The sequence below is a fragment of the Rhinatrema bivittatum genome, chromosome 1 (assembly GCF_901001135.1).
Source record: "Rhinatrema bivittatum chromosome 1, aRhiBiv1.1, whole genome shotgun sequence".
NCBI lineage: Eukaryota > Metazoa > Chordata > Amphibia > Gymnophiona > Rhinatrematidae > Rhinatrema > Rhinatrema bivittatum.
Genome location: NC_042615.1, coordinates 647941097 through 647967498, shown reverse-complemented (window position 1 = coordinate 647967498; position 26402 = coordinate 647941097). Strand labels below are relative to the sequence as shown.

Sequence of the window (26402 nt, the reverse complement as noted above, 5' to 3'; positions counted from 1 at the left end):
CTAGTAGGGGAGCATAAACTTTTGTAAAGAGTTAATGGCCCTCCTTATTATGTCTGTCCTTCTCTGAGAAAATACAGGAACTGGCAAAAAAAAAACCTCCCACTCCTCTTTTCTTTACCTGATCATCATCTTTAAATTGTGATCATCTGACCTATCTTTCTCTTGGATAAAAGTTATATCTGCCTCCCAACTTAATTTTTCCTGGAACAAAAGCCATCTTTTCTTTGGACGATTCAAGCCCTTTCACATTTAGATAAGTTACTCAAGTGTTAGCGGTAATGCAAGCATTTAATGCACAGTAATGTCTGCATTTCTGTTTAACATTTTATAGAGATGTTAACATGTTAATGGGTTTGCATTAATTAAACTTGTAGATTTTCCCACTGATTTGCATTAACAAGGAAAATATTTAAATGAGTTGCTAAAATTAAAAATTATGCCAAGCAGCTCATTTAAAGAAAGTGCAGCTTGTGTTAATACAATGGTTAATACAAAACTTTAACTGTACCCCTCTTTCAATCTTTGGCTAAATAACCAAAAAGGAAATGCCTTAACACCTGTTTCAGTTCTCTAATAATTCAGTACATTTGTAAAGTATCTTTGTAAGAGACCCTAATGCAAGATATTTACTTTTGTTTCTATATATATGTATACTGTTGTCTTTCTAAGCTTAAAGACTGAATCCATTTCAAAGAGATAGGCAATTAATTTTTGTTTTAAAAAATGTATCCTGTGAGATAGGAGCACATTTTCCAAGCTCAGAAGTTAGAAGCAAAAGCATCAGTCTGAAGGGGAGGTGTGGAATGGGTCAATAAGAGGAATCTGAATTTAGATGTGTTAGATATTACACAAAATATATATTATAGCAGAGTGTGGCTTGCCAGCATGACTTAAAGATCTAAACACGTATATCCTAGAAGAAAGGTGAGAGCGGGGAGATATGATAGAGATTTAAATATCTCAAAGGTTTCCATTCATAGGAAGCTAGCCTCTTTCAATGGAAAGGAGGTTCTAGAACAAGGGGGTCATATGATAAGGGTGAAAAAGGGTAGACTCAGGAGTAATCTTAGGAAATATTTCTTTACAGAGAGGGGAGTGGATGGATGGAATGGCCTCCTAGTAGAGGTGGTGGATGCAAAAATGATATCTGAATTTGAGAAAGCATGGAATAAATACAGGGGACCTCTAAGGAAATTTGGAAATTGTAAGGGCTAGATAAATTGGATAGATAGGCAGACTAGATGGGCCATATGGTCTTTTTTTTCCCATCATGTATGTTGAAATGAAGTTGGCCATAGAGGCAAAAACTCATAATAAAAACTTTTTAAAATATATCCAAAGCAAGAAACATGTGAGGGAGTCGGTTGGACCATTAGATGACAGAGGGGTTAAAGGGGCTCTTAGGGAAGATAAGGCCATTGCAGAAAGACTAAATGAATTCTTTGCCTCCGTGTTTACTAATGAGGATGTTGGGGAGATACCAGTTCCGGAGATGGTTTTCAGGGGTGATGAGTCAGACGAACTGAATGAAATCACTGTGAACCTGGAAGATGTAGTAGGCCAGATTGACAAACTAAAAAGTAGCAAATCACATGGACCGGATGGTATGCATCCTAGGATTCTGAAGGAACTCAAAAATGAAATTTCTGATCTATTAGTTAAAATTTGTAACCTATCATTAAAATCATCCATTATACCTGAAGACTGGAGGGTGGCCAATGTAACCCCAATATTTAAAAAAGGCTCCAGGGGCGATCTGGGTAACTATAGACCAGTGAGCCTGACTTCAGTGCTGGGAAAAATAGTGGAAACCATTCTCAAGATCAAAATCGTAGAGCATATAGAAAGACATGATTTAGTGTTTTTCTGTTGAAACCCATAGCAGCTTAGGCCTGTAGTATGCACTCTTCCCAGGCAGGGCCAGCCCAGAGAGGTTACTCTCCTGGCCCTGGAGTCAGGGTTTGAAATTCGCATGCGGGCCAGCTGTGGCTAGTGAATAATTGCTGAAGTAGTGCAGTGCCCACTCCCACTTTCAGAAATGAATTGAATGTATCTTTAGGTATTAGTACTTATTATTGTTTTACACCCCCTTTTCATTTCCGATTCCCAGTTGTACTCCCTTGTTTTATTGTAACTTTTCTCTTCTTCTAATTATTACCTCTTGTTAATTGTTAATGTTATTGTTAAGATCTCTGTTCTCTGTAAACAGAGTTGATTTGATTTGTATCAAGAAAGTCGGTATAAAAAAGCTATAAATAAAAAATATAAAAAATGGGACAGTCAACATGGATTTACCCAAGGGAAGTCTTGCTTAACAAATCTACTTCATTTTTTTGAAGGGGTTAATAAACATGTGGATAAAGGTGAACCGGTAGATGTAGTGTATTTGGATTTTCAGAAAGCGTTTGACAAAGCCCTCATCAGAGGCTTCTACAAAAACTAAAAAGTCATGGGATAGGAGGCAATGTCCTTTCATGGATTACAAACTAGTTAAAAGACAGGAAACAGAGAGTAGGATTAAATGGTCAATTTTCTCAGTGGAATAGGGTAAATAGTGGAGTGCCTCAGGGATCTGTACTTGGACTGGTGCTTTTCAATATATATATAAATGATCTGGAAAGAAATACGAAGAGTGAGGTTATCAAATTTGCGGATGATACAAAACTATTCAGAGTAGTTAAATCCCAAACAGACTATGATACATTCAGGAGGACCTTGCAAGACTGGAAGATTGGGCATCCAAATGGCAGATGAAATTTAATGTGGACAAGTGCAAGGTGTTGCAGATAGGGAAAAATAACCCTTGCTGTAGTTACACGATGTTAGGTTCCATATTAGGAGCTACTACCCAGGAAAAAGATCTAGGCATCATAGTGGATAATACTTTAAAATCTTCGGCTCAGTGTGCTGCAGCAGTCAAAAAAGCAAATAGAATGTTAAGAATTATTAGGAAGGGAATGGTTAATAAAATGGAAAGTGTCATAATGCCTCTATATCGCTCCATGGTGAGACCGCACCTTGAATTCTGTGTACAATTCTGGTCGCCGCATCTCAAAAAAGATATAGTTGCGATGGAGAAGGTACAGAGAAGGACAACCAAAATGATAAAGGGGATGGAACAGCTCCCCTATGAGGAAAGGCTGAAGAGGTTAGGGCTGTTCAGCTTGGAGAAGAGACGGCTGAGGGGTATATGATAGAGGTCTTTAACGAATAGATGTGACTCGGTTATTTACATTTTCAAATAATAGAAGGACTAGGGGGCATTCCATGAAGTTAGCAAGTAGCACATTTAAGACTAATCGGAGAAAATTCTTTTTCACTCAACGCACAATAAATCTCTGGAATTTGTTGCCAGAGGATGTGGTTAGTACAGTTAGTATAACTGGGTTCAAAAAAGGTTTGGATAAGTTCTTGGAGGAGAAGTCCATTAATGGCTATTAATCAATTATACTTAGGGAATAGCCACTGCTATTAATTGCATCAGTAGCATGGGTTCTTCTTAGTGTTTGGGTAATTGCCAGGTTCTTGTGGCCTGGTTTTTGCCTCTGTTAGAAACAGGATGCTGGGCTTGATAGACCCTTGGTCTGACCCAGCATGGCAATTTCTTATGTTCTTATGTATCTATGTATGTACCATTAACTTCACTGAATTTACCATGCTAAGTACCTGCATTCTCTCCCGCCTATTTACTACTACTATTTTTATGTATATTCTGCCTTCTGTGACACTTCAAAACAGAGATCAACAAAAGGATATCCCCTCTTGAAATATCTCACAGATGAGGTAAAGAAGAGAAAAAAAAGAAAGCAACCTCATACATAAATTAGGGATAGCAGGATGTATTACAAAATTTAACATGCTGCTAATATAACCCATCAACATTTAAACCTCTCATATAGAACTCAGAAGAGGATGAGTTTTGTTCCATGGCAAACCCCAGGGTGACGGACCCTGTTTCTCCCCATGTTCATTCTTGAGCTACAGAAGGGCACAACGTTCATAGGCCAGCAATGTGTGTAGGATCATAATACGGTATCTGCTCGACTCCACCAGTGCTCAAGTGCCCCACAGGCATGCACTTCCTCTTCAAAAAGGAAGAGAACAGGGGAGGGGGAAGAGGAAGAGCAGCCAGAACTGAGAGCATTTTGCTTTCATCAGTTTCTGATCTATGGATGTTCTTCCTATATACTTGGTCAAAGAGAGAAGAGAGATGTCGAACAGGAGATGGAGAAAGTGAGAACAAGGGTAAGAAGAAAAGGACATGAAGAGGAGGAGAGGAAGACTGGTTAGAAAGATGAATGAAAAGAAAAAGAACACAAAAGCAAAGAAATTAAATAGGCAAAAAACACTCAACCAAACCTGTATTTCATCCCAAAACAGGCAAACTCTCCCACAACAAAATAATAAAAAAGAATATCCAAAACAAACATAAGCAAAAAGTGCAAAAATAAAAAGGAAAAGAATACTTTCCCCTGCCTTCTAAATACTTTTGCTGGCTCCCAAGATCTTTAAATGTTTTTCTACCTGTGGATATAAAACTATGCTGGGGACAGAGATTCTGAATAGTTCAATGATGTACACCCTAAACCTGATTCCTGTACTATGGGCTGTTGAGAAGGAAGGGCATCTTGGCCATTGCTCAACAGTGACACCTGCTAGCTGGCTTATTGGCACAATGGTGCAAAATTCCAGGGGCAATGTCGTCTTCCATCCCCAGCCAGAGCGCTGTCACTACAATAGCTGGGCTTGATGAGAGGAGTAAAACAGGGGAAAAACAACAAACTCTCAGGTAGCTGCAAAGGAAGGCCCAGCGTGCCTAGGTACCACTAGAGCAAATGGGGTAGAAGTAGGTTTCACATAGGCTGGAAATCCCAGCAGTTAGAGCTGGCTATCGGGCAAAAATATAGTTAAAGTAAACAATAAAGGAACGGATGCATTATTGTTATCAAACCAAGAAAATGTGGACATCTTGGAGCTCCAAACTATATGCAGGGGGAGAAAGAACACCCTCTGCGCCCAAAATCTTTCCTTTATGTCCCAATAAAAATAGATGAATTTGCTTTTAAGCTACCTTTGTCTGATAATGAGCATGCTTCATTTATCTTTTATAGATCTTGGTATCTAGGGGTGACAAGCTATTTAATGTTTTGGTCTTTTTGAACAATGTAATTATGCAAATATTAGTAGAAAGCAGTATAGTACACTCAGGTCCAACCTTTTCAAATGATCAGTGCTAGAAAAGTTCTTGTTGATTGTAGGCACAAGATTAAAATATGCTAGGGCTGTATACCGTCCCCATAGTATTTCATTTCGGTACCAGAGACAACTATGTCACAGTAATAAAATCAGACTCCTTACAGCCAGCATCAAATATTTACACAACTTCCTACAGGCAGTAAAGTGTCTTTCACAGGAACAAACCAATGCCCCACAGGTGTCATTTATTGCTCCTGCTATACACTCAGGTAACTAAATGTGCTTTTGCTTCAGTCTGATGGGAGGAGAGGATACTTTGTTTTTCTTCTAAAGTTTCATACATTTTAGTATTACCTTCTAACCCACTGCATTTAGCAATTACCTGAGCAGCATTTAGGGCACAGGACAGGATACTTTTGCATTAGGAGAGGAAATGAGATAAATAGAGGAAAATAAAAGTTAATGAGCATGAAAAGCAACACAACAAAACCAGGAAAATAAGGAACTGAACAGCAACATTTCTCACAAGGAAAACTGCAATTTACCTGCACTGTGAAGGGCTAGATAAGGGGTAGGCAATTCCAGTCCTTGAGTATCCTCGCAAACAGGAAGGGCTTCAGCTTATCCACAATGAATATGCATGAGATGTATCTGCATACAATGGAGGCCTTGCATGCAAATGCAACTCATGAATATTCAGTGTGAAAACTAACTGGCTTGTGGCACTCGAGGACTGGAGTTGACTAACGCTAGGCTACATGTACTAAGCTTTCTTTTTTTTTTTCCTTACAGGCATCAAATGGGATAAACCCTTCAGTACATCTGGTCCACAGTCTGAATACAGGGAGGCAATTTTCAAATTGTCTACACACTGGGCCAAAGTCCATGGGTGCTTTTAAACTGCCGACCTTATACCCGTGGCAAGTTTCAAAGCAAAAGCACTGTCCCTTTGAAAGTACCTCAGGAGAAATGCGCCTTTTTTTGAGTGTGAATTTTATTTATTTATTTTTTTACTGGACAATACAGAGCATAGTCGCAATCGCATTTTATTTCCTTCTCCTTTAACCTATACAAGACCCCAGGAGCGCCATCTCTCAATGCCACATTGATGGAGGACAATTTTCAGATAGCTGATTAAAATGGGAGAAAGACATTTACCCTCGCAATACACTTTAAAGATGCCCTCAAAATATAAAGCTGCTGTGATGTTTAAGGTTCAAAATGTTTGTTTGTTTTAAAAGACAAAGCTAATTGAGGAGCTTTGTTTTCCGTTTTTACTGGGTTTTCCTTTTGCAGGTTTGTAGAATTTACTGTTAGGTCTAAAGTCCATATGAATGCCAGTAAACTCCCACTGTCTGTGCCACGGTATATTCTGTCATTGGGTGCCAATCAGCAGCAAGACCCCACCAGCTTCACATCACTCTTAACATGCTTCCTCTCACCTGAACACGACTGTGGCTGTAACCACACCATTAGCATCTGTCTGTGCCTTGGAAGTGTTAAAAATAAATACACACCAATTCTCTGTCACTGTTTAGAACTGCAGATTTGAAAACTAAAACTGTTTGAGGCTCGAGTTTTCAGAAAATTATGTTTGTTCAGTTTTTGTTAATTTATATCAGTATTTCCAGAAAAATTGCCTTGTTTCTTCCCTATCCCAAATCATTTTGGCTTCATTTTAACACTTCTCTAGCTCCTGTTCTGACCCCGGGTCTCTGGGATATGAGATCCTGCTGTCTTACAGAGTTTTTAGGTGTGAGTACTTAGCGCAACCAAAGTGCTACTGTCAGAGGTACTGCAGGGTCAGAGGGGGAAATTTCTCTTCTGCTGCTCACGGTCTCCCACAACCTATTCCTTTCCTGCTTGGCTATTGTATTAGTCCACTTGAATACACAGAAATAAAATGTTAGCAAATTAAAAAAAATATAAGGTGATATCTTTCCATTAGACTAACAGTACATTTCTCGACTAGTTTTTGAGAGCTAATGATCTCTTCCTCAGAACTGATTTCAAATGATGCTTGTAATGCAACATGCTGCAAACTATGCCAGCACATATCGCAGGACCCCACAATCACAGACATGTCAAACTCTGTGCCCAAGCCCTGCAGTTTCTGTGGTTTGCTCCTAGCTGTGGGCTGTTAGCACAGAATCCATTATGTCCCATGGTGCTGCTTAGTTCCTCTCCTGGATTTCTGCTGCCTGGGGTAGGGCAAATGAGGAAACAGAACTTCCCCTGTGCTCCTCCCCCCCCCCCCCCACGATCACCCTAGAAAGCAAACAAATCCAGTCTCTGATAGGATAATGATATGGAGAGAAGGGAACAGAAAGATGGAAAAGGAAATGATATGCAGGGAGATAGAAGTGAGATGGATTAGGAATGTCAGAGAAGAGGGCTGATGAATGGGACAGAGTAGAGAAAGGATGAGAAGAAGTGCACAGATGAACAGTAATAAAGGGAAGGGGAAAATGAGTGAGGGAGAAAGATGAAGGATAGTCAGGAAAAGTGAAAGGAGACTTGATAGGAGAGGGAGAGAGACATTTACAAAAAAATGAGGGAGAATAAAATGGCATGAGAGTAATTCCACTTCTCTTGCTTCCCATTAAAACACTGAAGCTTGTTCATCCAGTATAACTTGTTTTCTGTATCCCATGATACAACGCAGCAAAGGTGGTTGGCACAAGCAGTCTCAAGATTGTGCCATGGCTCCCTGAGTAATACTGCACAAAGAAAAAAAAAGGTGACCCTCGAGTTATCGGTACGCAGTTTATGTGGCTTTTTTGTTGACAAGAAAAATGTATCTATTTGTTGGGAAAAATCCTGTCTCTCAAAAAAAAAAATGGTACTTTACTTTTTTTTTTTTGGAAGGGTCATTAACACAGGAGACCCAAACAATGAAATAATCTATGCATATTGAAATAGAATATTACCATTGTGCAAACAGGCCACGGATAAAGGCAGAGGTAGAAATAAGTTCAGAAGCCTTTGACTATTAATTATATACATTAAAACAGTCAGCAAATAAAAGCCTGGAGAGAAATAGAGAGGGCTGCCTTTTTCTCTCTTCTGCTGAAATGATGAATCGGTATACCTGTCCAAGCTCATCTCTCTGATAAACTTTATGGTATGAACTCTTGTCTTCGTGGCATTTCTGAATTAATTTCCACAATCACTAGGAAACTGAACCCAGGATCAAGTTCTTCTGAGATCCCTGTTTCACATATGAGCTTAAGAGAGAGAGGTGTGAAAACTTCTAGGGATCCAGAGAGGAATCACAATCTGACACTTGTGGGCCTGGGTCCCCCAAAATACAAAATATTTTGTTCCTAGTGTAGAGAATGAAGAGCTTCCAATGAGGAGACACACAATGAGTTTGAATCCTCACTCTGCCACTAAATATTACAGTAACTGTGGTTTATTTTACTGTAATTAGATACCAGCTTTTAACACTGAGATTTTTCTCGAACATAAGCTATTTTTTGCCTAGTTCGCCTTCCTCTACACCTGAGTTTCCAGAAAGATGAACCCCACTTTGTCCCACGTGCTCTGCAATGGAAAAGTCCATATAACTTTTACTCTTAAGCTCTGCGTAACATAATATTTAACCTTACTGAACATCTAGAGAAAGCAAATGTTGCTTACCTGTAACAGGTGTTCTCAAAGGACAGCAGGATGTTAGTCCTCACATATGGGTGACATCATAGGATGGAGCCCAATCACGGAACACTTTTGTCAAAGTTTCTAGAACTTTGACTGGCACCTACTGGCACTAAACCTGCAACCAGCAGGGGGTCCCCCTTCAGTCTTCTTTTTTCCGCACAGCAGTAGCCACGCGGGTTAAGGAGCTCCACAGAGATTCCTGACAGGAATTTTCCTCACGGAATTACTAAAAACTTTCATACCCCACAGGGGTCCCTCCTTCAAATTTTTTGACTCTGCGGTACTCCGGTAAGTTTTTACCCATTTTCGGTCGATTCCCGTCGAGTTTGGCCCTCATGGCCTACTGGCCATCGACTGTACCGCGGCTAAATTTTTCAAAGGCCATGGCAGTCGGTGCCCAGGCTGTACTCTCACCATGTCCATAACAGACCCACATAAAGTCTGTGTAATGTGTCTCGGGTGCAAGCATGATGTCCTGACTTGCACCAAATGTGCCTTAATGACACCAAAAGGTCGCAAGGCCAGAATGGAGAAAATGGAACTTCTCTTCCGTTCTCAAACTCTGATGCTGTCTATTGCATTGACGTCGTCTGAACTGGCACCGTCCAGTTTGCGCCAGAATTGGCCACCGGCCGGTGACCGTCCGGCATCGATGACTTCTCGACCTTCGACTAGCTTTTTGACTAGCTGAGAGACGGCTCGTTTGTTTGCATTTGCTATTTATGGAACATTTTTTCACTCCAACGTCGGTATCACGCAACAACGTTGTGTTGATAAGAGAAAGCCTATCAGTCTGAAAAAGAATTCATCTGCAACCAAGGTATAATCAATCTGATATCCTCCACATTGATCAAACCAAGTCCTGGATAAATGAATTGCCCCTGAGGCAGCTCTGTGCAAGGGAGCGAAACTCGGCCAGAGTCGGGCATTTTAATAAAGGGCTTGCTATCATCCGATTCTCCTTGTCGTCACTGTTACACAGTTCACTGGATCGGCTACCGCTTTGCTTTTTGGGTCTAATACTTCAAAGGCAATGATTAAATCAAAAATATTTATGATCTGGATATGAACTGCATACCGTTTCTCTTTTACTGGTCAGATACTTAAGCATGCCTATATTGTTATGTTTTCCAAAGAAGAAATTTATTTAACCTGGAATTTATTTTTTTTTTTTAATTTAAACTCTTAAATTATGTTGACAGTTATAAGCCAAACTTAAAAGACCGACTTCAAATCTTCTGGAACCTATAATGCTAATCTGAATTTTACACCTTTCCTCCTTGGCAGTGTATACTTTGGCCTCACAGCAGAGAACACAATGTAATAAGATTTTTTCTTGGCTGGCTATAGTGATTACATTTCTTCATACAGTTCAATAAACTATCACATAATATCAACAGTTTGGTCATGACCATCACGAAAAGAAAAAGTTATTTGCCTTAGCCACACTTAGGATTCATGCTCCGTGTAAGAACTGAAATGTCAGTAGACTACGAACAGCAGATTCTGAACAGTGAGGCTTTTCCCATATCCTGGGGAAGCAGTCTGAAGGACTTTAATATTAGTCTGCTTCTCTGAGTTTCTGGAAAAATTCCACTTTGCAACATTAAAATGTTTTACCAAAGGAATGAAGACAAAGAAGATGGAAAAGTGTATGCTCATAGTGTAAAACAAAGTAAGCATGTTTTAGAGTCTTCTTGTTTGACTGCCCATCCTCTATTTGTGTGACACAGCATGCTGGACAGTGCTACATTTGGCAGTTGCAGGCAAGAAACATGTGCAGCTGCTTGGCACATCTGTGGCTTTGCAAATTTTCTTCACTACCTCTATTTAAATATAAATCGACAGCATGACCTACGGTCAGAAGTAGGGTGAGTAAGCAATAGTTTCTACTTACTCCTCAGATGGCCGCACTTTTCTACTCCATAGATCGGTGGGGATCTTCTTTCACTGATTTTGCCAAAATTGGGCAGGTTACTCTCCACATTAGAAAGAGACCCACCTAACAACTTTCAGGCAACAAGTTCACAATCCATACATACAATCCATACATGCAGATAGACACAGCGACGGCAAGGGGCACTTGACATGGAAGAAATGTTATATAAGGCAAAAAGATGAAGTTAGGCAGGGTGAGAAAGTACAGTGACAATGCTTTTATTCAGGCTATGCTACCATAGCAAAAATGCCAATGGTTACCAAAAATCAATGCTAGTTATCAGTATTTTCCATTGGGTATTCCTCAGGCATTTCAAATTCTGGTCATCTATGACCTTAAAGCAGCACTTCAATGCACCCATGTTTTGTATTAAATAGGTAGTCAGAAAGGCAGGCAAAAAACTGAAGTTTGTGTGTTTGTATTTCCCAGCCCTCCAGCCCCTCTCCTACCCACCCCCTAGGTTCATCCCTTAATTTGTAGGCAGGCGAGGCTTTCCCAATTAAAAAAAAAAACAAACAAACCCCAAACAACTTAAATCAGGCTTTTAACTTAAATTCAGAAATTCCCAACACCTTATCAAGAGTAATCATTCCCTTGTAGGTCACTACCAGATATGTAGTGAATACACTAATACATTTAAAGGACCCTAATTGTACGCAATCCTACTCCCATAGCAACCTAAAACTTAACTAGGAACGGAACAAATTTAATATGAAGGCAACAGTCCAGCAGCAAGAGGGGGGCCTCCCAGTCTTTTGCATTGAATGTCATATGTATGATTTTTTACCCGCCTGTGAGAAAATGTACTTGTACATACGATGCAAAGAGCTCCCTTTGCTTAGAGAACGAGTCCGATCTCTGGAGGAGCTGAGGCAGACAGAGGTATATAGATGAGACCTTCAGGGACATAGTAGCAAGTCCCAACTCCAGTCTGGAAGCTCTGGTGCTCCCTTGGAGAAGGAAGGTCTCATGTTTGGACAGCATCAACCTGATGCATCAGGAAATGATCCTGTAGCAAGGATCTGCTCTCCAGATGGTGCATTGTCCTCTCGCACAGAAGATACCTCTCCCAGGGCTACTGCCCAGGAGGGAAGGGTTAGGTCGCCCATCATAATTGGCGATTCGATTATTAGGAATGTAGATAGATGAGTGGCTGGTGGGCATAAGGATAGCCTGGTAAGATGCCTACCTGGTGTGAAGGTGTGGACTTCACCTGTCACTTAGATAGGATTTTAGGAGGAGCCGGCTGTCGTGGTACATGTGGGCACCAACGACATAGGAAAATCTGGGAGGGAGGTTCTGGAAGCCAAATTTGGACTCTTAGGTAGAAAGCTGAAATCCAGAAATTCCAGGGTAGCATTCTCTGAAATGCTTCCTGTTCCACACGCAGGTCCCCAGAGGCAGGTGGAGCTCCGGTGACTCAATGCATGATTGAGACGATGGTGCAAGGGAGAGGGATTTGGTTTTGTAAGGAACTGGGGAACATTTTGAGGAAGGGGGAGTCTTTTCCAAAGGGATGGACTCCATTTTAACCAGGGTGGAATCGGGCTGCTGGCGCTAACCTTTAAAAAGGAGATTGATTTAGTTTAAAAACTGCTCTAAGGGGAAAGCTGACAGTCGCTCAGCAGCGCATGGTTCGGAGGGAGGTATCTTCAAAGATACTAATGAAGCATTAGAGTTAGGGCATCCCAATAGAGAGCTTCCAATAATAAGAAAATTAGTCCAAGTGCCTATAATTAAAAACTCTATTAAAAGATTCCAATTTATCCCTGTCAACTGAAAAGAAGAATGTAAATACAAAACAAAAAACATACTTTGAAATGTTTGTATGCTAATGCCAGAAGTCTAAGAAGTAAGATGGGAGAGTTAGAGTTTAACAGTGAATGATAACAGACTTAATTGGCATCTCAGAGGCATGATGGAAAGAGGATAACCAATGGGACAGTGCTATATCAGGGTACAAATTATATTGCAGTGACATCTTGGTGGCGCTTTATGTCCGGGATGGCATACAGTCCAACAGGATAAAAATCCTGGATGAGACTAAATGCACAATCAAATATTTTATGGGTAGAAATCCCTTGTGTGTTGAGATAGAGTAATGAGATAGGAGTATTCTACCGTCCACCTGGCTAAGATGGCGAGATGGACAGTGAAATGCTAAGAGGAATTAGGGAAGCTAACCAAATCGGTAGTGCAGTAATAATGGGAGATTTCAATTACTAAATGTAAGGAGTATCTCTTAATCTATAAACCCACAATTAATAACACATCAAAATAAAGAACGTGGTTTTATGTATTTTAAACTCACAATGCTGTATGTTATTTCCAATAGATTTAGAAAAATCACAATTATATGAGATTAGGGACCATCATACCACCCACTGTGCTTGCAAGTTAAAACTTGTATTTTATGCACGTTGTTGGGTCTCTTTTAATCATCGGTGCAAAAGTCCAGTATTTAAATATTCAATTTTTTAAAACTTTTTTTTCAAAACTTATATGCTAAAAAAGTACAGGAGATATAACCTCCCTTAAATGACTGTCAGGGTCAGTAGTCCGACGCTCGCGTTTCGCAATCCGCTGCTTCAGAGACGTGAATTTTACTGACTCTCCTGGTCCAGCATTCCTCATGTGTCTTGCAGACGGGATTACAGGCAAATCTTTCACGCCGGTGCTTCTTTTAAGATCGCCAGATATTGCTGAAGGCGACTTGGTAGAAATTGAAGCTAAATGCCAAGCGGAGAAATGGTGTCGGGTCCGAAATTATAGTGGACCTTCAATTTCTACCTAGTCGCCTTCAGCAATATCTGGCGATCTTAAAAGAAGCACTGGTGTGCTGGAAGATGTGGTAGGCCAAATTGACAAACTGAAGAGTAGTAAGTCACCTGGACTGGATGGTATCCACGCCAGGGTGAAGTTTTAGACCTACTTCAATTGATTTTAATGATAGGTTACAAATTATCTGTTGTACTTGAAGATTAGAAGATGGCCAATGTAACCCCAATATTAAAAAAGAGCTCCAGGTGTGATCTGGGAAAAATCGTGGATTGTGTGCTGGGAAAAATTGTGGAAAGTGTTATAAAGAATAAAATCACAAAACATTTAGATGGACATGGTTTAATGGGACATAGCATGGATTTACCCAAGGGAAGTGTGATAATAAAATATATTGGAGCCATCTGTTCAGTAGAAATTCACCAAAAGGAGTCCAGGGGGCACTGCTGGCTTGTAAATTAAGGCATTCTGCTTTGCTGTCTCTCTCAAGATAAGTAGAAGAAAGGATGTATCTTTTGAAGTTACAGGCTCCCAGGAAGGGGGTTATAAAATGTAAATCTCTTCAAGGTTAGTTTCTCAGGGCTCTGGGAAATGTTAGAAGTAGCAAATGTTTAAGCAAACATTTTCCTGTAATCACATGACCCTAAATCAAAGGAGCGTTGTTTTAATTATTGGGGGAAAGGGATATTTAAGAATGCCCAATTCAATCACAAATTAAGTCAGGCTCTTAGGTTTATGAGCTGACTTCCTTATGCACATAAGAGATAAGAAATAAGAAATAAGAAATAAAGGCTATTATTCATAAGAAATACACTGAAGCTATTTTCCTGTTGTCCTTTGCTAAACATTTTTTCACTGCAGAAGTCTTTCCTCACAAATCTCTTACACTTTTTAGAAGGGGTGAATAAACATGTGGACAAAGGTGAACCAGTAGATGTGGTGTATTTTGATTTTCAGAAGGCATTCAACAAAGTCCCACATGAGAGGCTTCTAAGAAAACTAAAATGTCACAGGATAGATGGAGATTTCCTTTTGTGGATTGCAAACTAGTTAAAAGACAAGAAACAGAGAGTAGGATTAAATGGTCTGTTTTCACAGTAGGAAAAGGTAAACAGTAGAGTGCCTCAGGGATCTGTACTTGGACCAGTGCTTTTTACTATATTTATAAATGATCTGGAGAGGGGTATGACGAGTGAGGTGATCAAATTTGAGGATGACACAAAATTATGCAGAGTAAAATCTCAAGTGGATTGTGATAAATTGCAGGAGGACCTTGAGAGACTGGAAGACTGGGCTTCCAAATGGCAGATGAAATTGAACATGGACAAGTTTAAAGTGATGCATATAGGGAAAAATAACCCTTGCTGTAGTTACACAATGTTGGTTCTATCTTTGGAGTTACTACCCAGGAAAGATATCTAGTCATCATAGTGGATAATACAATGAAATAACAGAATGTTAGGAATTATTAAGAAGGGAATGGCAAATAAAACAATGGCTGTCATAATGCCTGTTTCGCTCCATGGTGAGACTGCATCTTGAATACTGTGTGCAATTCTGGTCACCGCATCTCAAAAAAGATATAGTTGCACTGGAGAAAGTGTAGAAAAGGGCGACCAAATGGCATATAACGGCTGCCCTCTGAGAAAGGCTAAGGAAGTTAGGGCTGTTCAGTTTGGATAAGAGACGACTGAGGGGAGGATATGATAGAGATCTACAAAATCATGAACGGAAAAAAGTTAATGTAAATTGGTTATTTACGGTACTCTCTCAGATAATAGAAGGACTAGGGGGCACTCCATGAAGTTAGCACGTAGCTCATTTAAAACAAATCGAAGAAAATTCTTTTTCACTCAGCACATAGTTAAGCTCTGGAATTCATTACCAGAGGATGTGACTATAGCAGTTAGTGTAACTGGGTTTAAAAAAGTTTGGATAAGTTCCTAGAGGAAAAATCAAAAAACTGCTATTAATTAAGCAGTAATAGCTAGAGATTTATTTAATGTTTAGGTGCTTGCCAGGTACTTATGACTTGGATTGTCTACTGTTGGAAACAGGTTACTGGGCTTGATAGACTCTTGGTCTGACCCAGGATGCCATATATCATATTTTCTAAATGCTTTATCTGAGTCTATAACATTGAGTGCCACAATGTGCCAACGATTTAGAATCATCATCAGGTTGGTGGGTGCCAGGCCAAGAATACCTGATGCTCACCATCCTTGCAATGTATATTTCAGGAGTCATTCTGGAAGTTGCCTTGCTGATTGTTTTATAACTGCCTGCTGTCATGAAGCAGTTTTGGTAGAGACCCAAAATGACAGATTAACTACCATCTTAGAAGAGAAAGGAAAATTGGCTCTGACCTGCTAATTTTCATTCCTGGAATACCACAGATCAGTCCAGGTGCCTGACTTTGCCTCCCTGCCAGCAGATGGCGACAGATAAACAGATTTCACTGACACTGCCCTATAACTTAGTATGCCACCTGCAGTCCCCTCAGTACTGACCTGTACCCAAGCCAAGATGAATGTGGAACACACTATTTAAACAGTCCTAGACCCCCTTAACTAGCAGGAGGAAGGTGAAGTCTCAAAATGGAAAATCCTTTCCAACAATAACAAAAAGAGATCATTGAACCCCCCCTCAATAATTCATTATATCTACACTATTGTTACAAGCAGACTCTCCCAAAAGGGTGGGACTCTGTGGTATTCCAGGAACAAAAATTAGCAGTTAAGAACCAACTTTCCTTTCCTTGTTCATACCCAGATCAGTCCAGACTCCTGAAATGTACCCAAGCTTCCCTAACTAGGGTGAGACCATGTCAGTCCCACCCAAGCTCATGACCTTTCGAGCCTGGACATCCAAGTGATAATGCCTGGCGAAAGTGTGCAATGATTTACAAATAGGTGCCTGACAAATCTCTTGCAGCGACACCTGTTGACACTCAGCCCAGGTGGTCACCTGAGAGTGTGTGGAGTGAGCCCTTAAGCCAACTGGTACAGGATGACCCTGACATGATCCTTCAATCAACGTGCAGTGGTTGATTTGGATGCCTTATGCCCTTTTCTGGGACCATTACAAAGTACAAAAAGATGATCCAACATCCTGAAACTATTAGTGGTCTTGAGTTTTCTCAATAATGCCTGTCGCACATCCAATAGTTGAAGATCCTTCGCATGAGGCACAGGGGAATCCAAATTAGGAAAAGGCAGAAGCTTTGACTCAAATGAAATGCCAGAACAACCTTTAACTCAAATGGAATGCCAAAACAACCTTCGGGAGAAAAGCGGTTACTGTACACAATTAAGACCCCAGAGTCTGAAATGTGTAGAAAGGGATCTCTAGACAACAACGCCTAGAGTTCCAAAATTCTTCTTGCTAAACAAGTCGCTACCAGGAAAACTACCTTAAGGGTGAGCTTTCTTCAGGAGCTCAAACAGAGCTGCACACATTCCCTTTAGTATCAAATTAAGATTCCAAGGGGGACATAGCTTCCACATTGGAGGTTGCAAATGCTTTGCTCCCTGGAGAAGGCAAACCAATCCAGATGCGCGGCCAGGGATACCTCCTACACCCTAAGGGAGTTAAAGACTAGTCCTTTAACTAACCCTTTTTTGTGAAAAAGTCTAAAGATGTGCAATCAAAGCATGAGTAGGTTTAACCAGGACTCGAAAACCATCCAAATCCTCACATAGGCTAAGGAAGTGGATGGTCTTCTCACCTGCAGCAAAATTGGTGATGACATCCCTCAGGAATATCCCTTCCATCTCAGATGCTTCCTTTCAAAGCCAAGTCAGCCTTTCAAGCTGGTTATGCTGGAATTCAGCTTTTAAAAGTAAAAAGCTATTTTAGTGATCAGTAAAGCCTTCCTATACATCTAACATACACCACAGAAACTTTAGAAAATAATTGGATTGTAGTAGAAAAGAACTAGAAAAAGAAGAGAATAACCTTGTATTCTGATACAATGGAAACACCAAACATCATATGCATAAAATACAAAAAATACCTGTTTTTCAGACTGCTGCCTTAAAACATGCTGAAATGTATCATCAATTACAAAATATGGCTTACTCCCACATACTGCTCTTACTAGCTATATCTATATTACACACACACACACACACAACAGTTCTGCTTAAAGATCATTGAAAAATACCTTCATGTAGGCAAATTCCTTCATAGCAGCCAGGCGAGATAAATACAGCCACGACATCTTGTGTCTGTGCTTGTGATAGTCACGCTTGGTTCTTCAGATTACGAAAAGAAGGTCCTTCCTAATCGATGCAGAGTTTCAGTGCAAGCTGTGTCTCTTCTTCATTTGCAACAATATAAATATCTGCAGAAATGGTAAGGAATACATTGGTTTGACAAAGTCCCTCATGCGAGAATTTTAAGAAAACTAAAAGTCATGGGAAAGGAGGGCAATGGTCTTTTCGTAGATTACAAACTGGTTAAAAGACAGGAAAGAGTTGGATTAAATGGTCAATTTTCTCAGTGGAAAAGGGTAAACAGTGGAGTGCCTCAGGGATCTATACTTGGAATGGTGCTTTTCAATATATTTATAAATAATCTGGAAAGGAATGCGATGAGTGAGGTAATCAAATTTATAGATGTTACAAAATTATTCAGAATAGTTAAATCACAAGCAGATTGTGATAAATTGCAGGAGGACCTCGTGAGACAGAAGACTGGGCATCCAAATGGCAGATGAAATTTAATGTGGACAAGTGCAAGGTGATGCATACAGGAAAAAATAACCCCTGCTGCGGTTACACAATGTTAGGCTCCACATTAGGAGTTTCCACCCAGGAAAGACATCTAGGCATCATAGTGGATAATACATTGAAATCGTCAGCTCAGTGTGCTGCGGCAGACAAAGAAAGCAAACAATATTAGGAATTATTAGGAAGGAAATGGCAAATAAAACGGAAAATGTCATAATACCTCTATCGCTCCATGGTGAGACCGCACCTTGAGTACTGTGTACAATTCTGGTTGCTGCATATCAAAAAAGATATAATTGCACAAGAGACGGGCGACCCAAAATGATAAAGGGGGATGGAACAGCTCCCCTATGAGGAAAGGCTAAAGAGGTTAGGGCTATTCAGCTTGGAGACGAGACAGCTGAGGGGGAATATGATAGAGGTGTTTAAAATCTTGAGAGGTCTAGAATGGGTAAATGTGAATCGGTTATTTACTCTTTTGGTTAATAGAAGGACTAGGGGGACACTCCATGAAGTTAGCAATTAGCACACTTAAAACTAATCAGAAAAAAGTCTTTTTCACTCAACACACAATTACGCTCTGGATTTTGTTGCTAGAGGATGTGGTTAGTGCAGTTAGTGTAGCTGGGTTTAAAAAAAAGGTTTGGATAAGTTCTTGGAGGAGAAGTCCATTATCTGCTATTAATCTAGTTGATTTAAGAAAATAGCCACTACTACTATTACTGCCATCAGTAGCATGGGATCTACTTAATGTTTGGGTACTTGCCAGGTTTTCTGGACACTTGGTCTGACGCAGTATAGCAATTTCTTACGTTCTTCTTACATGTCTCAGATAGGCTAAGCAATGGTGAAGGCTTGTGGGTAATACACACACACAGTGGAAAAAAATTTAGAAAACTTGGGTGTTAGACAAAATGTTTTAAGAGCCAGGGCAAAAATATACTTTTCCCTGTAACCTTTGTTTATTCTTGTTTTTTCTTTTTTATTTCCTGGACTTTTTGTTGCTTTCTTTCTTGTTTTATCTATAAGTCAGATCTTTTTTCAGTTTTCTTTTCTCCCCTCTTTCTTGCTTTCTGCTTCTTTTGGCTCCACTTTAGGTCAAGCCTGCTACACTAGAGGTTTCTCCTCCGAGCTAGCACAGTGAAGTTGGCTATTCCAGCCTGGCCTACTGCAGCAGGTGTGGCTTCTCTTGGATTTGGGCAAATTCAGGAGCCCAGAAATATTCCACTCCTATATATCTATAGAAAACCTTTGCATAAGCTTATATCTAATGTTTATTGTACCTGTTGGATTGTACCATGTGACTAGGATGCCAAGACTGGCTGGAGAAACTATGGTATGGAGGGAACATTCTTCCTATACAAAGTGGAATTCCCTCTTAGCTCACATTGATTCAGAAAAGCTTACCATGCAAATGGATTTTTCTTTTAATCCTGAGATCTTTCAAATCTAATCAGAGATTTAGCAGAAACTCGCTTTAAATGAAATCACCATCTCAGCTGGAAGAACCAATTTAGCTAGACAAGGGAAAACACTGCCCCACTCCCGAAGAGAAAATGGTGCCACAAAATTTAGGGAACTGAAACCATATAAAAACGAGTGTGTCCCTGCACCAAAAAATAAATTTGTTGGGAAACCGTTGCGATCCACTTAATCTTTAATGAACAAGTGATACTGGACCATCACTATACTTTACAATTTTCTCTCTGGCAATTATCCTCTACTTACATGAACTACACTATCCATGTCCCTTGCATACGCTATATGGGTGCATATACTGTATTTGCCGGCATATAGGATGCACTTTTCCCCCTGAAAATAGGTGAAAAATAAGGAGTGCATCCTATGTGCCGGTAATCAAAATTTACAGGGTCTGGTGGGGGGGGGGGGGGGGGGGGAGTGACGTGGTGGCGTCAGGAAGCGAGGGTGCACCGCCCGATTGGCCGGAGCAGGGCAAAAGGGGCTTGCCGAAGCGCGGCTTCCCCGATCAAAATCAACAGCTGAGAAGCGAGGGCCAAACCTGCTGCCTTTGGGAGAATCAGATTTGGTTAGATTTATTTATTTATTTAACAGTTTTATATACCGAAGTTCTGGTAACAAAGTTACTAATCACTTCGGTTTACATTACGACAATAGATTGACAGTATTTAGATCCATGAAATGAGTGATTAAAAGAACGGGAGCAGGAAAGAGAATCAGGGATCAAACTTGATAGAGGAAGGGCTGGTCCAGCAATCAAACGGGGAAAGGAGGGAGAGAGAGAAAGAGAAGTGAGGAAGAATGAGAGAGAGGTCCAATCGGTGATTGGAAGGAGAGATTGAGAGAGGACTGCTACTGACCTGAGCTGCTCCTCCCCACCCCACCCTCCAACTCAGCTGACGCTGTTGATTTTGATCGGGGAAGCCGCGCTTCGGCAAACCCTTTTGCCCAACACCGGCCAATCGGGCAGCGCACCCTCGCTTCCCGACGCCACCGCGTCACTCCCCCTTCCCCCCCCACCAAACACCGGACGCTGTAAATTTTGATTACTGGCGCATAGAAAGAGCATTCCCTGCCCACTTACAGGTACTTAGGAGGGCCCATTATGGTAACTTTAATCAGTATGTTTTGATATGGTGTAATGTCCTGAATGCTCTAGCATTCCCCGTGCCCTCGCTCCCCAATGCCACCGTGACACTCCCCCCCCCCCCGACCAGACACAGTTAGTAATTTTGATAACTGGCGCATAAGACCTGTAGAATCGCTTCCCGAATCGGCGGCACGTCACACCCCCCCCCCCCCCACCGGACGCTGTTCTGATTATAAGTCAGTTTAACATAAAATTATATAGAAAATTATTTTTTTCCTTAAAAATATGTATAAAAAAAAGAGGGTGCGTCTTATACGCCACTGCGTCCTATACACCGACAAATACGGTAGTTCTGGTAAATGTTTTGGCCAGCTACAGTGGGTGAAAAGTTGTTCTTTGCTGATCCCTTAAGTATATTCATTTAATTTACACAAGTATAAATCTCAGATGAAAGCTATACGAAATTCCATGTTAAACCCAAAATGTCCATGTTCACCTACTAAAATAAAATGTTCTAAGATAGATGGATACATATTCTCCTGTAAAATGTTAGCAGCCACAGACCTTGATTAAAAGAAATTTTATGAAAAATTAATGCTGGTCTTTCAAGGGATTTGCAATTGATTATGGGCTTGGGTCCTGTGATTTTGCATGGGACAGATTCTACAGTGCACACAGGTCTACACTACTGTTACCATAGTTACTGAAAACAAACAAATCATTACTAAGTACCAAGAATACGTGATGCTTAATGCCAGTAACTGAGAAATTCAGATCACTGTCAGAACTAAATACAGTTGATTCAAGACATTATCTGACAATCAGATAAAACAATGCTGGTAAACTGATTGCCCTTATGATATATTTTTACAGCTTATGAAGATTAATATCCTACTGTTTCATGAATCACCTGTTTTATTGTTGACATGTATATATGTTTTAATTATGTATGCATCAGTACCCACCACGAACAAGGGCGTGCATGGGATATACATTTTTTAAATAAGACATTTTCCCCAGAAGCTACTCCCAAGCCTTCTAGTTGCTGTCATCCTCCAGCACAGGAGAGAGGATGTTCTGCTAGTTATAGGAGGAGCGCTCCAAGTAGAGATGACGATGCCAGTTGCAGGAGGAGGAAGGAGCTTGCCAGCAGGCATAGGTATTGTGCTGCTGATGTACACAGAAGGAAAGCCTACGGGTGGAAGGAGAAGCAGGGAAAGACTGCACAATGCCTGTGAATAAAGCAATGCATTACTGAGACGTTATGACTGCATCTTTATAAGCATAAAACTAAACACCAATGAGAGTATGGCTTTGTGTTTGACTAAGCTTTGCAAGATACAGAAAAATAAGCTTAAAAAAAGGATATGAAATGAAAGTGTTAACACTGAAAAAGATAACTTACTGCTACAATTTCCACTGGAGAAATTACTTTATCTGATAATTTTGTTTTCCTTAGTGTAGACAGGTGGACTCAGAACCAGTGGGTTTATGCTCCTTTGCCAGTAGATGGAGACGGAGCAAGCTGACATCATAGTATACATATAACCCTGCAGTGACCCCAGCCTGCCAGTATTCTCATCAAAAGCAACTGTGGACAGACTAGCAAAAAAACCCCAAAAACTTGGTTTTTTTTTTTGCTAGTCTGTCCACAGGTGCTTTTGATGCTCTCTCAATCTCTCCTTCCAATCACCAATTGGACTGCTGGACCAGCCCTTCCTCTATCTAGTTTGATCCCTGATTCTCTTTCCTGCTCCCGTTCTTTTAATCGCTCATTTCATGGATTGATTAAAAACATGATTAAAAACAGATAACCAGAACTGCACTAAACCAACCAACCAACACTGAACTCACATAGAATTCTAGGTACCCCAAGCTAGGGACTGGAAGAACACCTACCAGTAATCCCTTGGGACCCAGAGCCCCATAGGAGGACTATTGACACTCACGTGGTAGCCAAGGGCGGGAAGCGGAGTCCATCTGTCTACACAAAGGAAAACAAAATTATCAGGTAAGTAATTTCTCAATTTCCTAGCGTGTAGACAGGTGGACTCAGCACCAGTGGAATGTACCAAAGCTACTCCCCAACAGGGTGGGAGGCTGCCCGCAGTTCAGTCAACACCGCACATGCAAAGGCTGCATCCTCCCAGGTCTGCACATCTAGACACTAGGGAAAAGTGTGTAAGGAGGACCACGTCACAGCTCAGCAGATATCAACAGGAAACAACAGTCTAACCACCGCCAATGACACTGCCTGAGCCCTAGTGGAATGAGCTTAACCTGAGTAGGCAATGGCTTTCCAGCATCCACATATGCAGCAAGGACCACCTCCTTAATCCAACGAGCTATGGTAGCCCACGAAGCCGGAGCACCTTGCTTACTTCCACCATGGAGAACAAACAGGCGATCCATCTTTTGAAAAGACTCAGAGACCTCCAGATACCATATGACAAGATGCTTAACATCCAAGGAGCGCAAAAGGCGAAACTTCTCCACATCCCTGACCTTATCCAGGCATGGCAAGGAGATGGACTGATTCAAATGAAAGTATGAGACTACCTTGGGCAAGAAGGATAGAACAGTATGCAGCTCTAACACCCCCGGAGTCACCCGAAGGAACAGTGCCAATCAAGACAAGGCCTGCAGCTCAGAAATATAGATGCGCAGAACATACAGCCACCAGCAACACAGTCTTCAAAGTCAACAAACGTAAGGAAAAGCTACGCAGTGGTCAGAATGTAGGGCATGCCAAAAGTCCAGCACCAAATTAAGACTCTACAAAGTAACCGGTAACTTAAGGGAGGTCTAAGGTGCTTCACTTCCTTAAAAAAAAAAAAAAAAAAAAGGGCCACATCAGGATGAGACTACAAGGAAACACCATTCACCAGGCCTCTGAAACAGGCAAGAGCCGCAACCTGCATCTTCAAGGAATTAAGGGCCAAGTCTTTATTCAATCCATCTCGCAAAAAATCCAGAATGAGAGGGATCTTAAAAGAATGAGAAACACCACCCATCTCCACCCGCACATAAGCCAAGGAAGTAGAGAGCTTGCTAGCACGGAGTAAAGTGGCAATAACCGCAGAGGAATAACCATGCTTTAACGGGCAAGCCCTCTCAAGGGCCGAACCTCAAGACAGAATAGAGTTGGATCCTCATGAAAACCTGGTCCCTGCTGAAGCAGATCCAAGTCAAAGGATGGCCTCCACCGGAGTATACACAAACTGCATACCACAGACACCTGGACCAGTCCAGTGTCACCAGGAGTACTAGCCCCCTGTGGCCTTCAATCTTGTAAATTATCCTGCCCAGCAAGGGCCATGGAGAAAAGGCATAAAGCAATGTGTCTTCCAGCCAGACCTGTACAAGACAGTCTATTCCCAGGGACCATAGCTCTCTCCTGCAACTGCAGAAGCGAGAAATCTTGAGAAGTCGCCAGCAGGTCTAGGAACAGAAGGCCCCAGAGATCCACAATCAGCTGAAATGCCTCGGCTAACAACACCCAGTCTCCTGGGTCCAGACTCTCCCTGCTGAGAAAGTCCACTCTTACGTTGTCTTTTCCTGCAATGTGAGAGGCCGAGATCTGCAGACGACCTTCTGCCCATTCCATCAGCTGGTCTATTTCCTCAACACTTGCTGGCTCTTGGTTCCTCCTTCATAATTGATACCGTCATCGGGCTGTCCAACATCACGTGAACCACTTGATTCTTCAGCCTGTGGCTCAACTGCAAGCATGCCAGCTGTACTGCCTGGGCCTCCAGGTGAGTGTTGTTCCAGCAGGACTCTTTGGCACTCCAGCGCCCCTGGGCCACTAACTACAGACAATGAGCCGCTCCCAAACTGTCATGAGTACCAACCAGGCTGAAGAGGACAAGGGAACTCCCTTTCTCAGATGATTCTCCTGCAATCACCACTGGAAGCGGTAGCAGATTTCTATCGGCAAGTGGAGCCGAACCGCATAATCCGGAGACTGTAGGTTCCAACAAGATAGCAGAGAGCGCTGAAGAGGACGCGTATGCGCCCTTGCCCAAGGCACCACTTCCAGGGTAGCTACCATCAAGCCGCTAACCTATAGGTAGGACAACACTGTCAGGCATATGGTGTTTATCAACTGATGCACTTGAGACATCAATCTCTGGATCCAAACTTCCGGTAGTAAAACTCTGTCCTGTTCCTTGTCTAACATGACACCCAGATACTCCAATGACTGGGATGATTGAAGATTGCTCTTGGTCAGGTTCACCACCCAACCAAGCACCCTGCAATAAGTTTTGTGTGTCACCAGGCGGCTTTCTTCCTGAGACTTTGCTTGAATCAGCCAGTTGTCCAAATATGGGTGCACCAGGATTCCTTCTTTTCGCAAGGTCGCTGGTAGCACCACCATAATCTTTGAAAATGTTCTGGGAGTGGTGGCTAGACCAAAAGGCAGTGCCTGAAACTGATAATGGTGCCCCAACACTGCAAAGCGTAGAAAGCATTGGTGTTCCAATCGGATGGGAAAATGAAGGTAAGCCTCTGACAGATCCAAGGAGGTCAGAAATTCCCCCGACTGCACCGTCATTATTACAGAACGTAAGGTTTCCATTCGAAAATAAGTTACTTCCAAGTGACAGTTAACCCTCTTTAGATCCAAGATGGAACGAAAGGAACCCTCCCCTTCTTGGGCACAACAAAATAAATGGAATATCGCCCCATATTTTGAGACGTAGGCACCGGAACCACAGCCCTCAGTCTGAGAAGCCTTTGAAGTGTGAACTCCACTGCCTGCTTCTTCTGCGGGGAGTGGCAAGGGGACATCATGAACATGTCCTGAGGAATACTGCTAAATTCTAGTGCATACCCCTCATGTATCACCTTCAGGACTTGCTGGTCCGACGTCATCTCGACCCACCTCCAATAAAAGATATATATATATATATATATCCCTATTTCCTGTTCTAGAAGGTGTCGGCAAACCTTCATTGGGAAGCTCGGGAAGGTCCACCACCCAAGCCCGCTCCTCTCTTAGGTTGCCGGAGACGAAAGGACTGAAACCTGCTGAAAGGTCGACCCTCTGAAGGGATGAAAGTGCCTGGAACCCTGGAAACGACCCCTCATAGCAAAGGAGCGCTGTAACTTTCTTATCTTCTGGCAACCGAGGCACCGGAGACTCGCCCCACTTACTGGCCAGGTTCTCCAACTCGCTCCCAAAAAAGAGCAAGCCTTTAAAGAGCATCTTGATAAGATTGGCTTTGGAAGCTGTGTCAGCTGACCAATTTTGCAACCAGAGTTGACGCCTGACCACTATCACTGAAGCCACTTCTCTGGCCGATGTCTTGACCAAATCACAGCCTGCGTCTGCTAAAAAGGTGCAGGCTCCATTACTGTTCTGGAATTCCCTCCAGACTCATCAACCTTCTGTCAGTAAAGCATTTATGATGGTCTGGATGTGGATGAGGAGTCCAACTTTGGCCTGTTTGATGAGCCACAGGAGTCATGAGACTTAAGGTAGGTATAGTAAGTTTGAGGTCAGTGAGAACGGAGTCCACTT

At 41.7% G+C, this 26402-nt stretch overlaps 1 protein-coding gene across 1 annotated transcript in view; it reads right to left on the bottom strand.

Annotated features, from left to right (window-relative positions):
* Nucleotides 1–26402, bottom strand: part of RIOK2 (RIO kinase 2) — a 146791-nt gene that overhangs the window by 88677 nt on the left and 31712 nt on the right. The window contains 2 exon segments of the mRNA XM_029572819.1: nt 17739–17825; nt 17827–17918. Of these exon segments, the coding sequence (XP_029428679.1) occupies nt 17739–17825; nt 17827–17918 (179 nt within the window).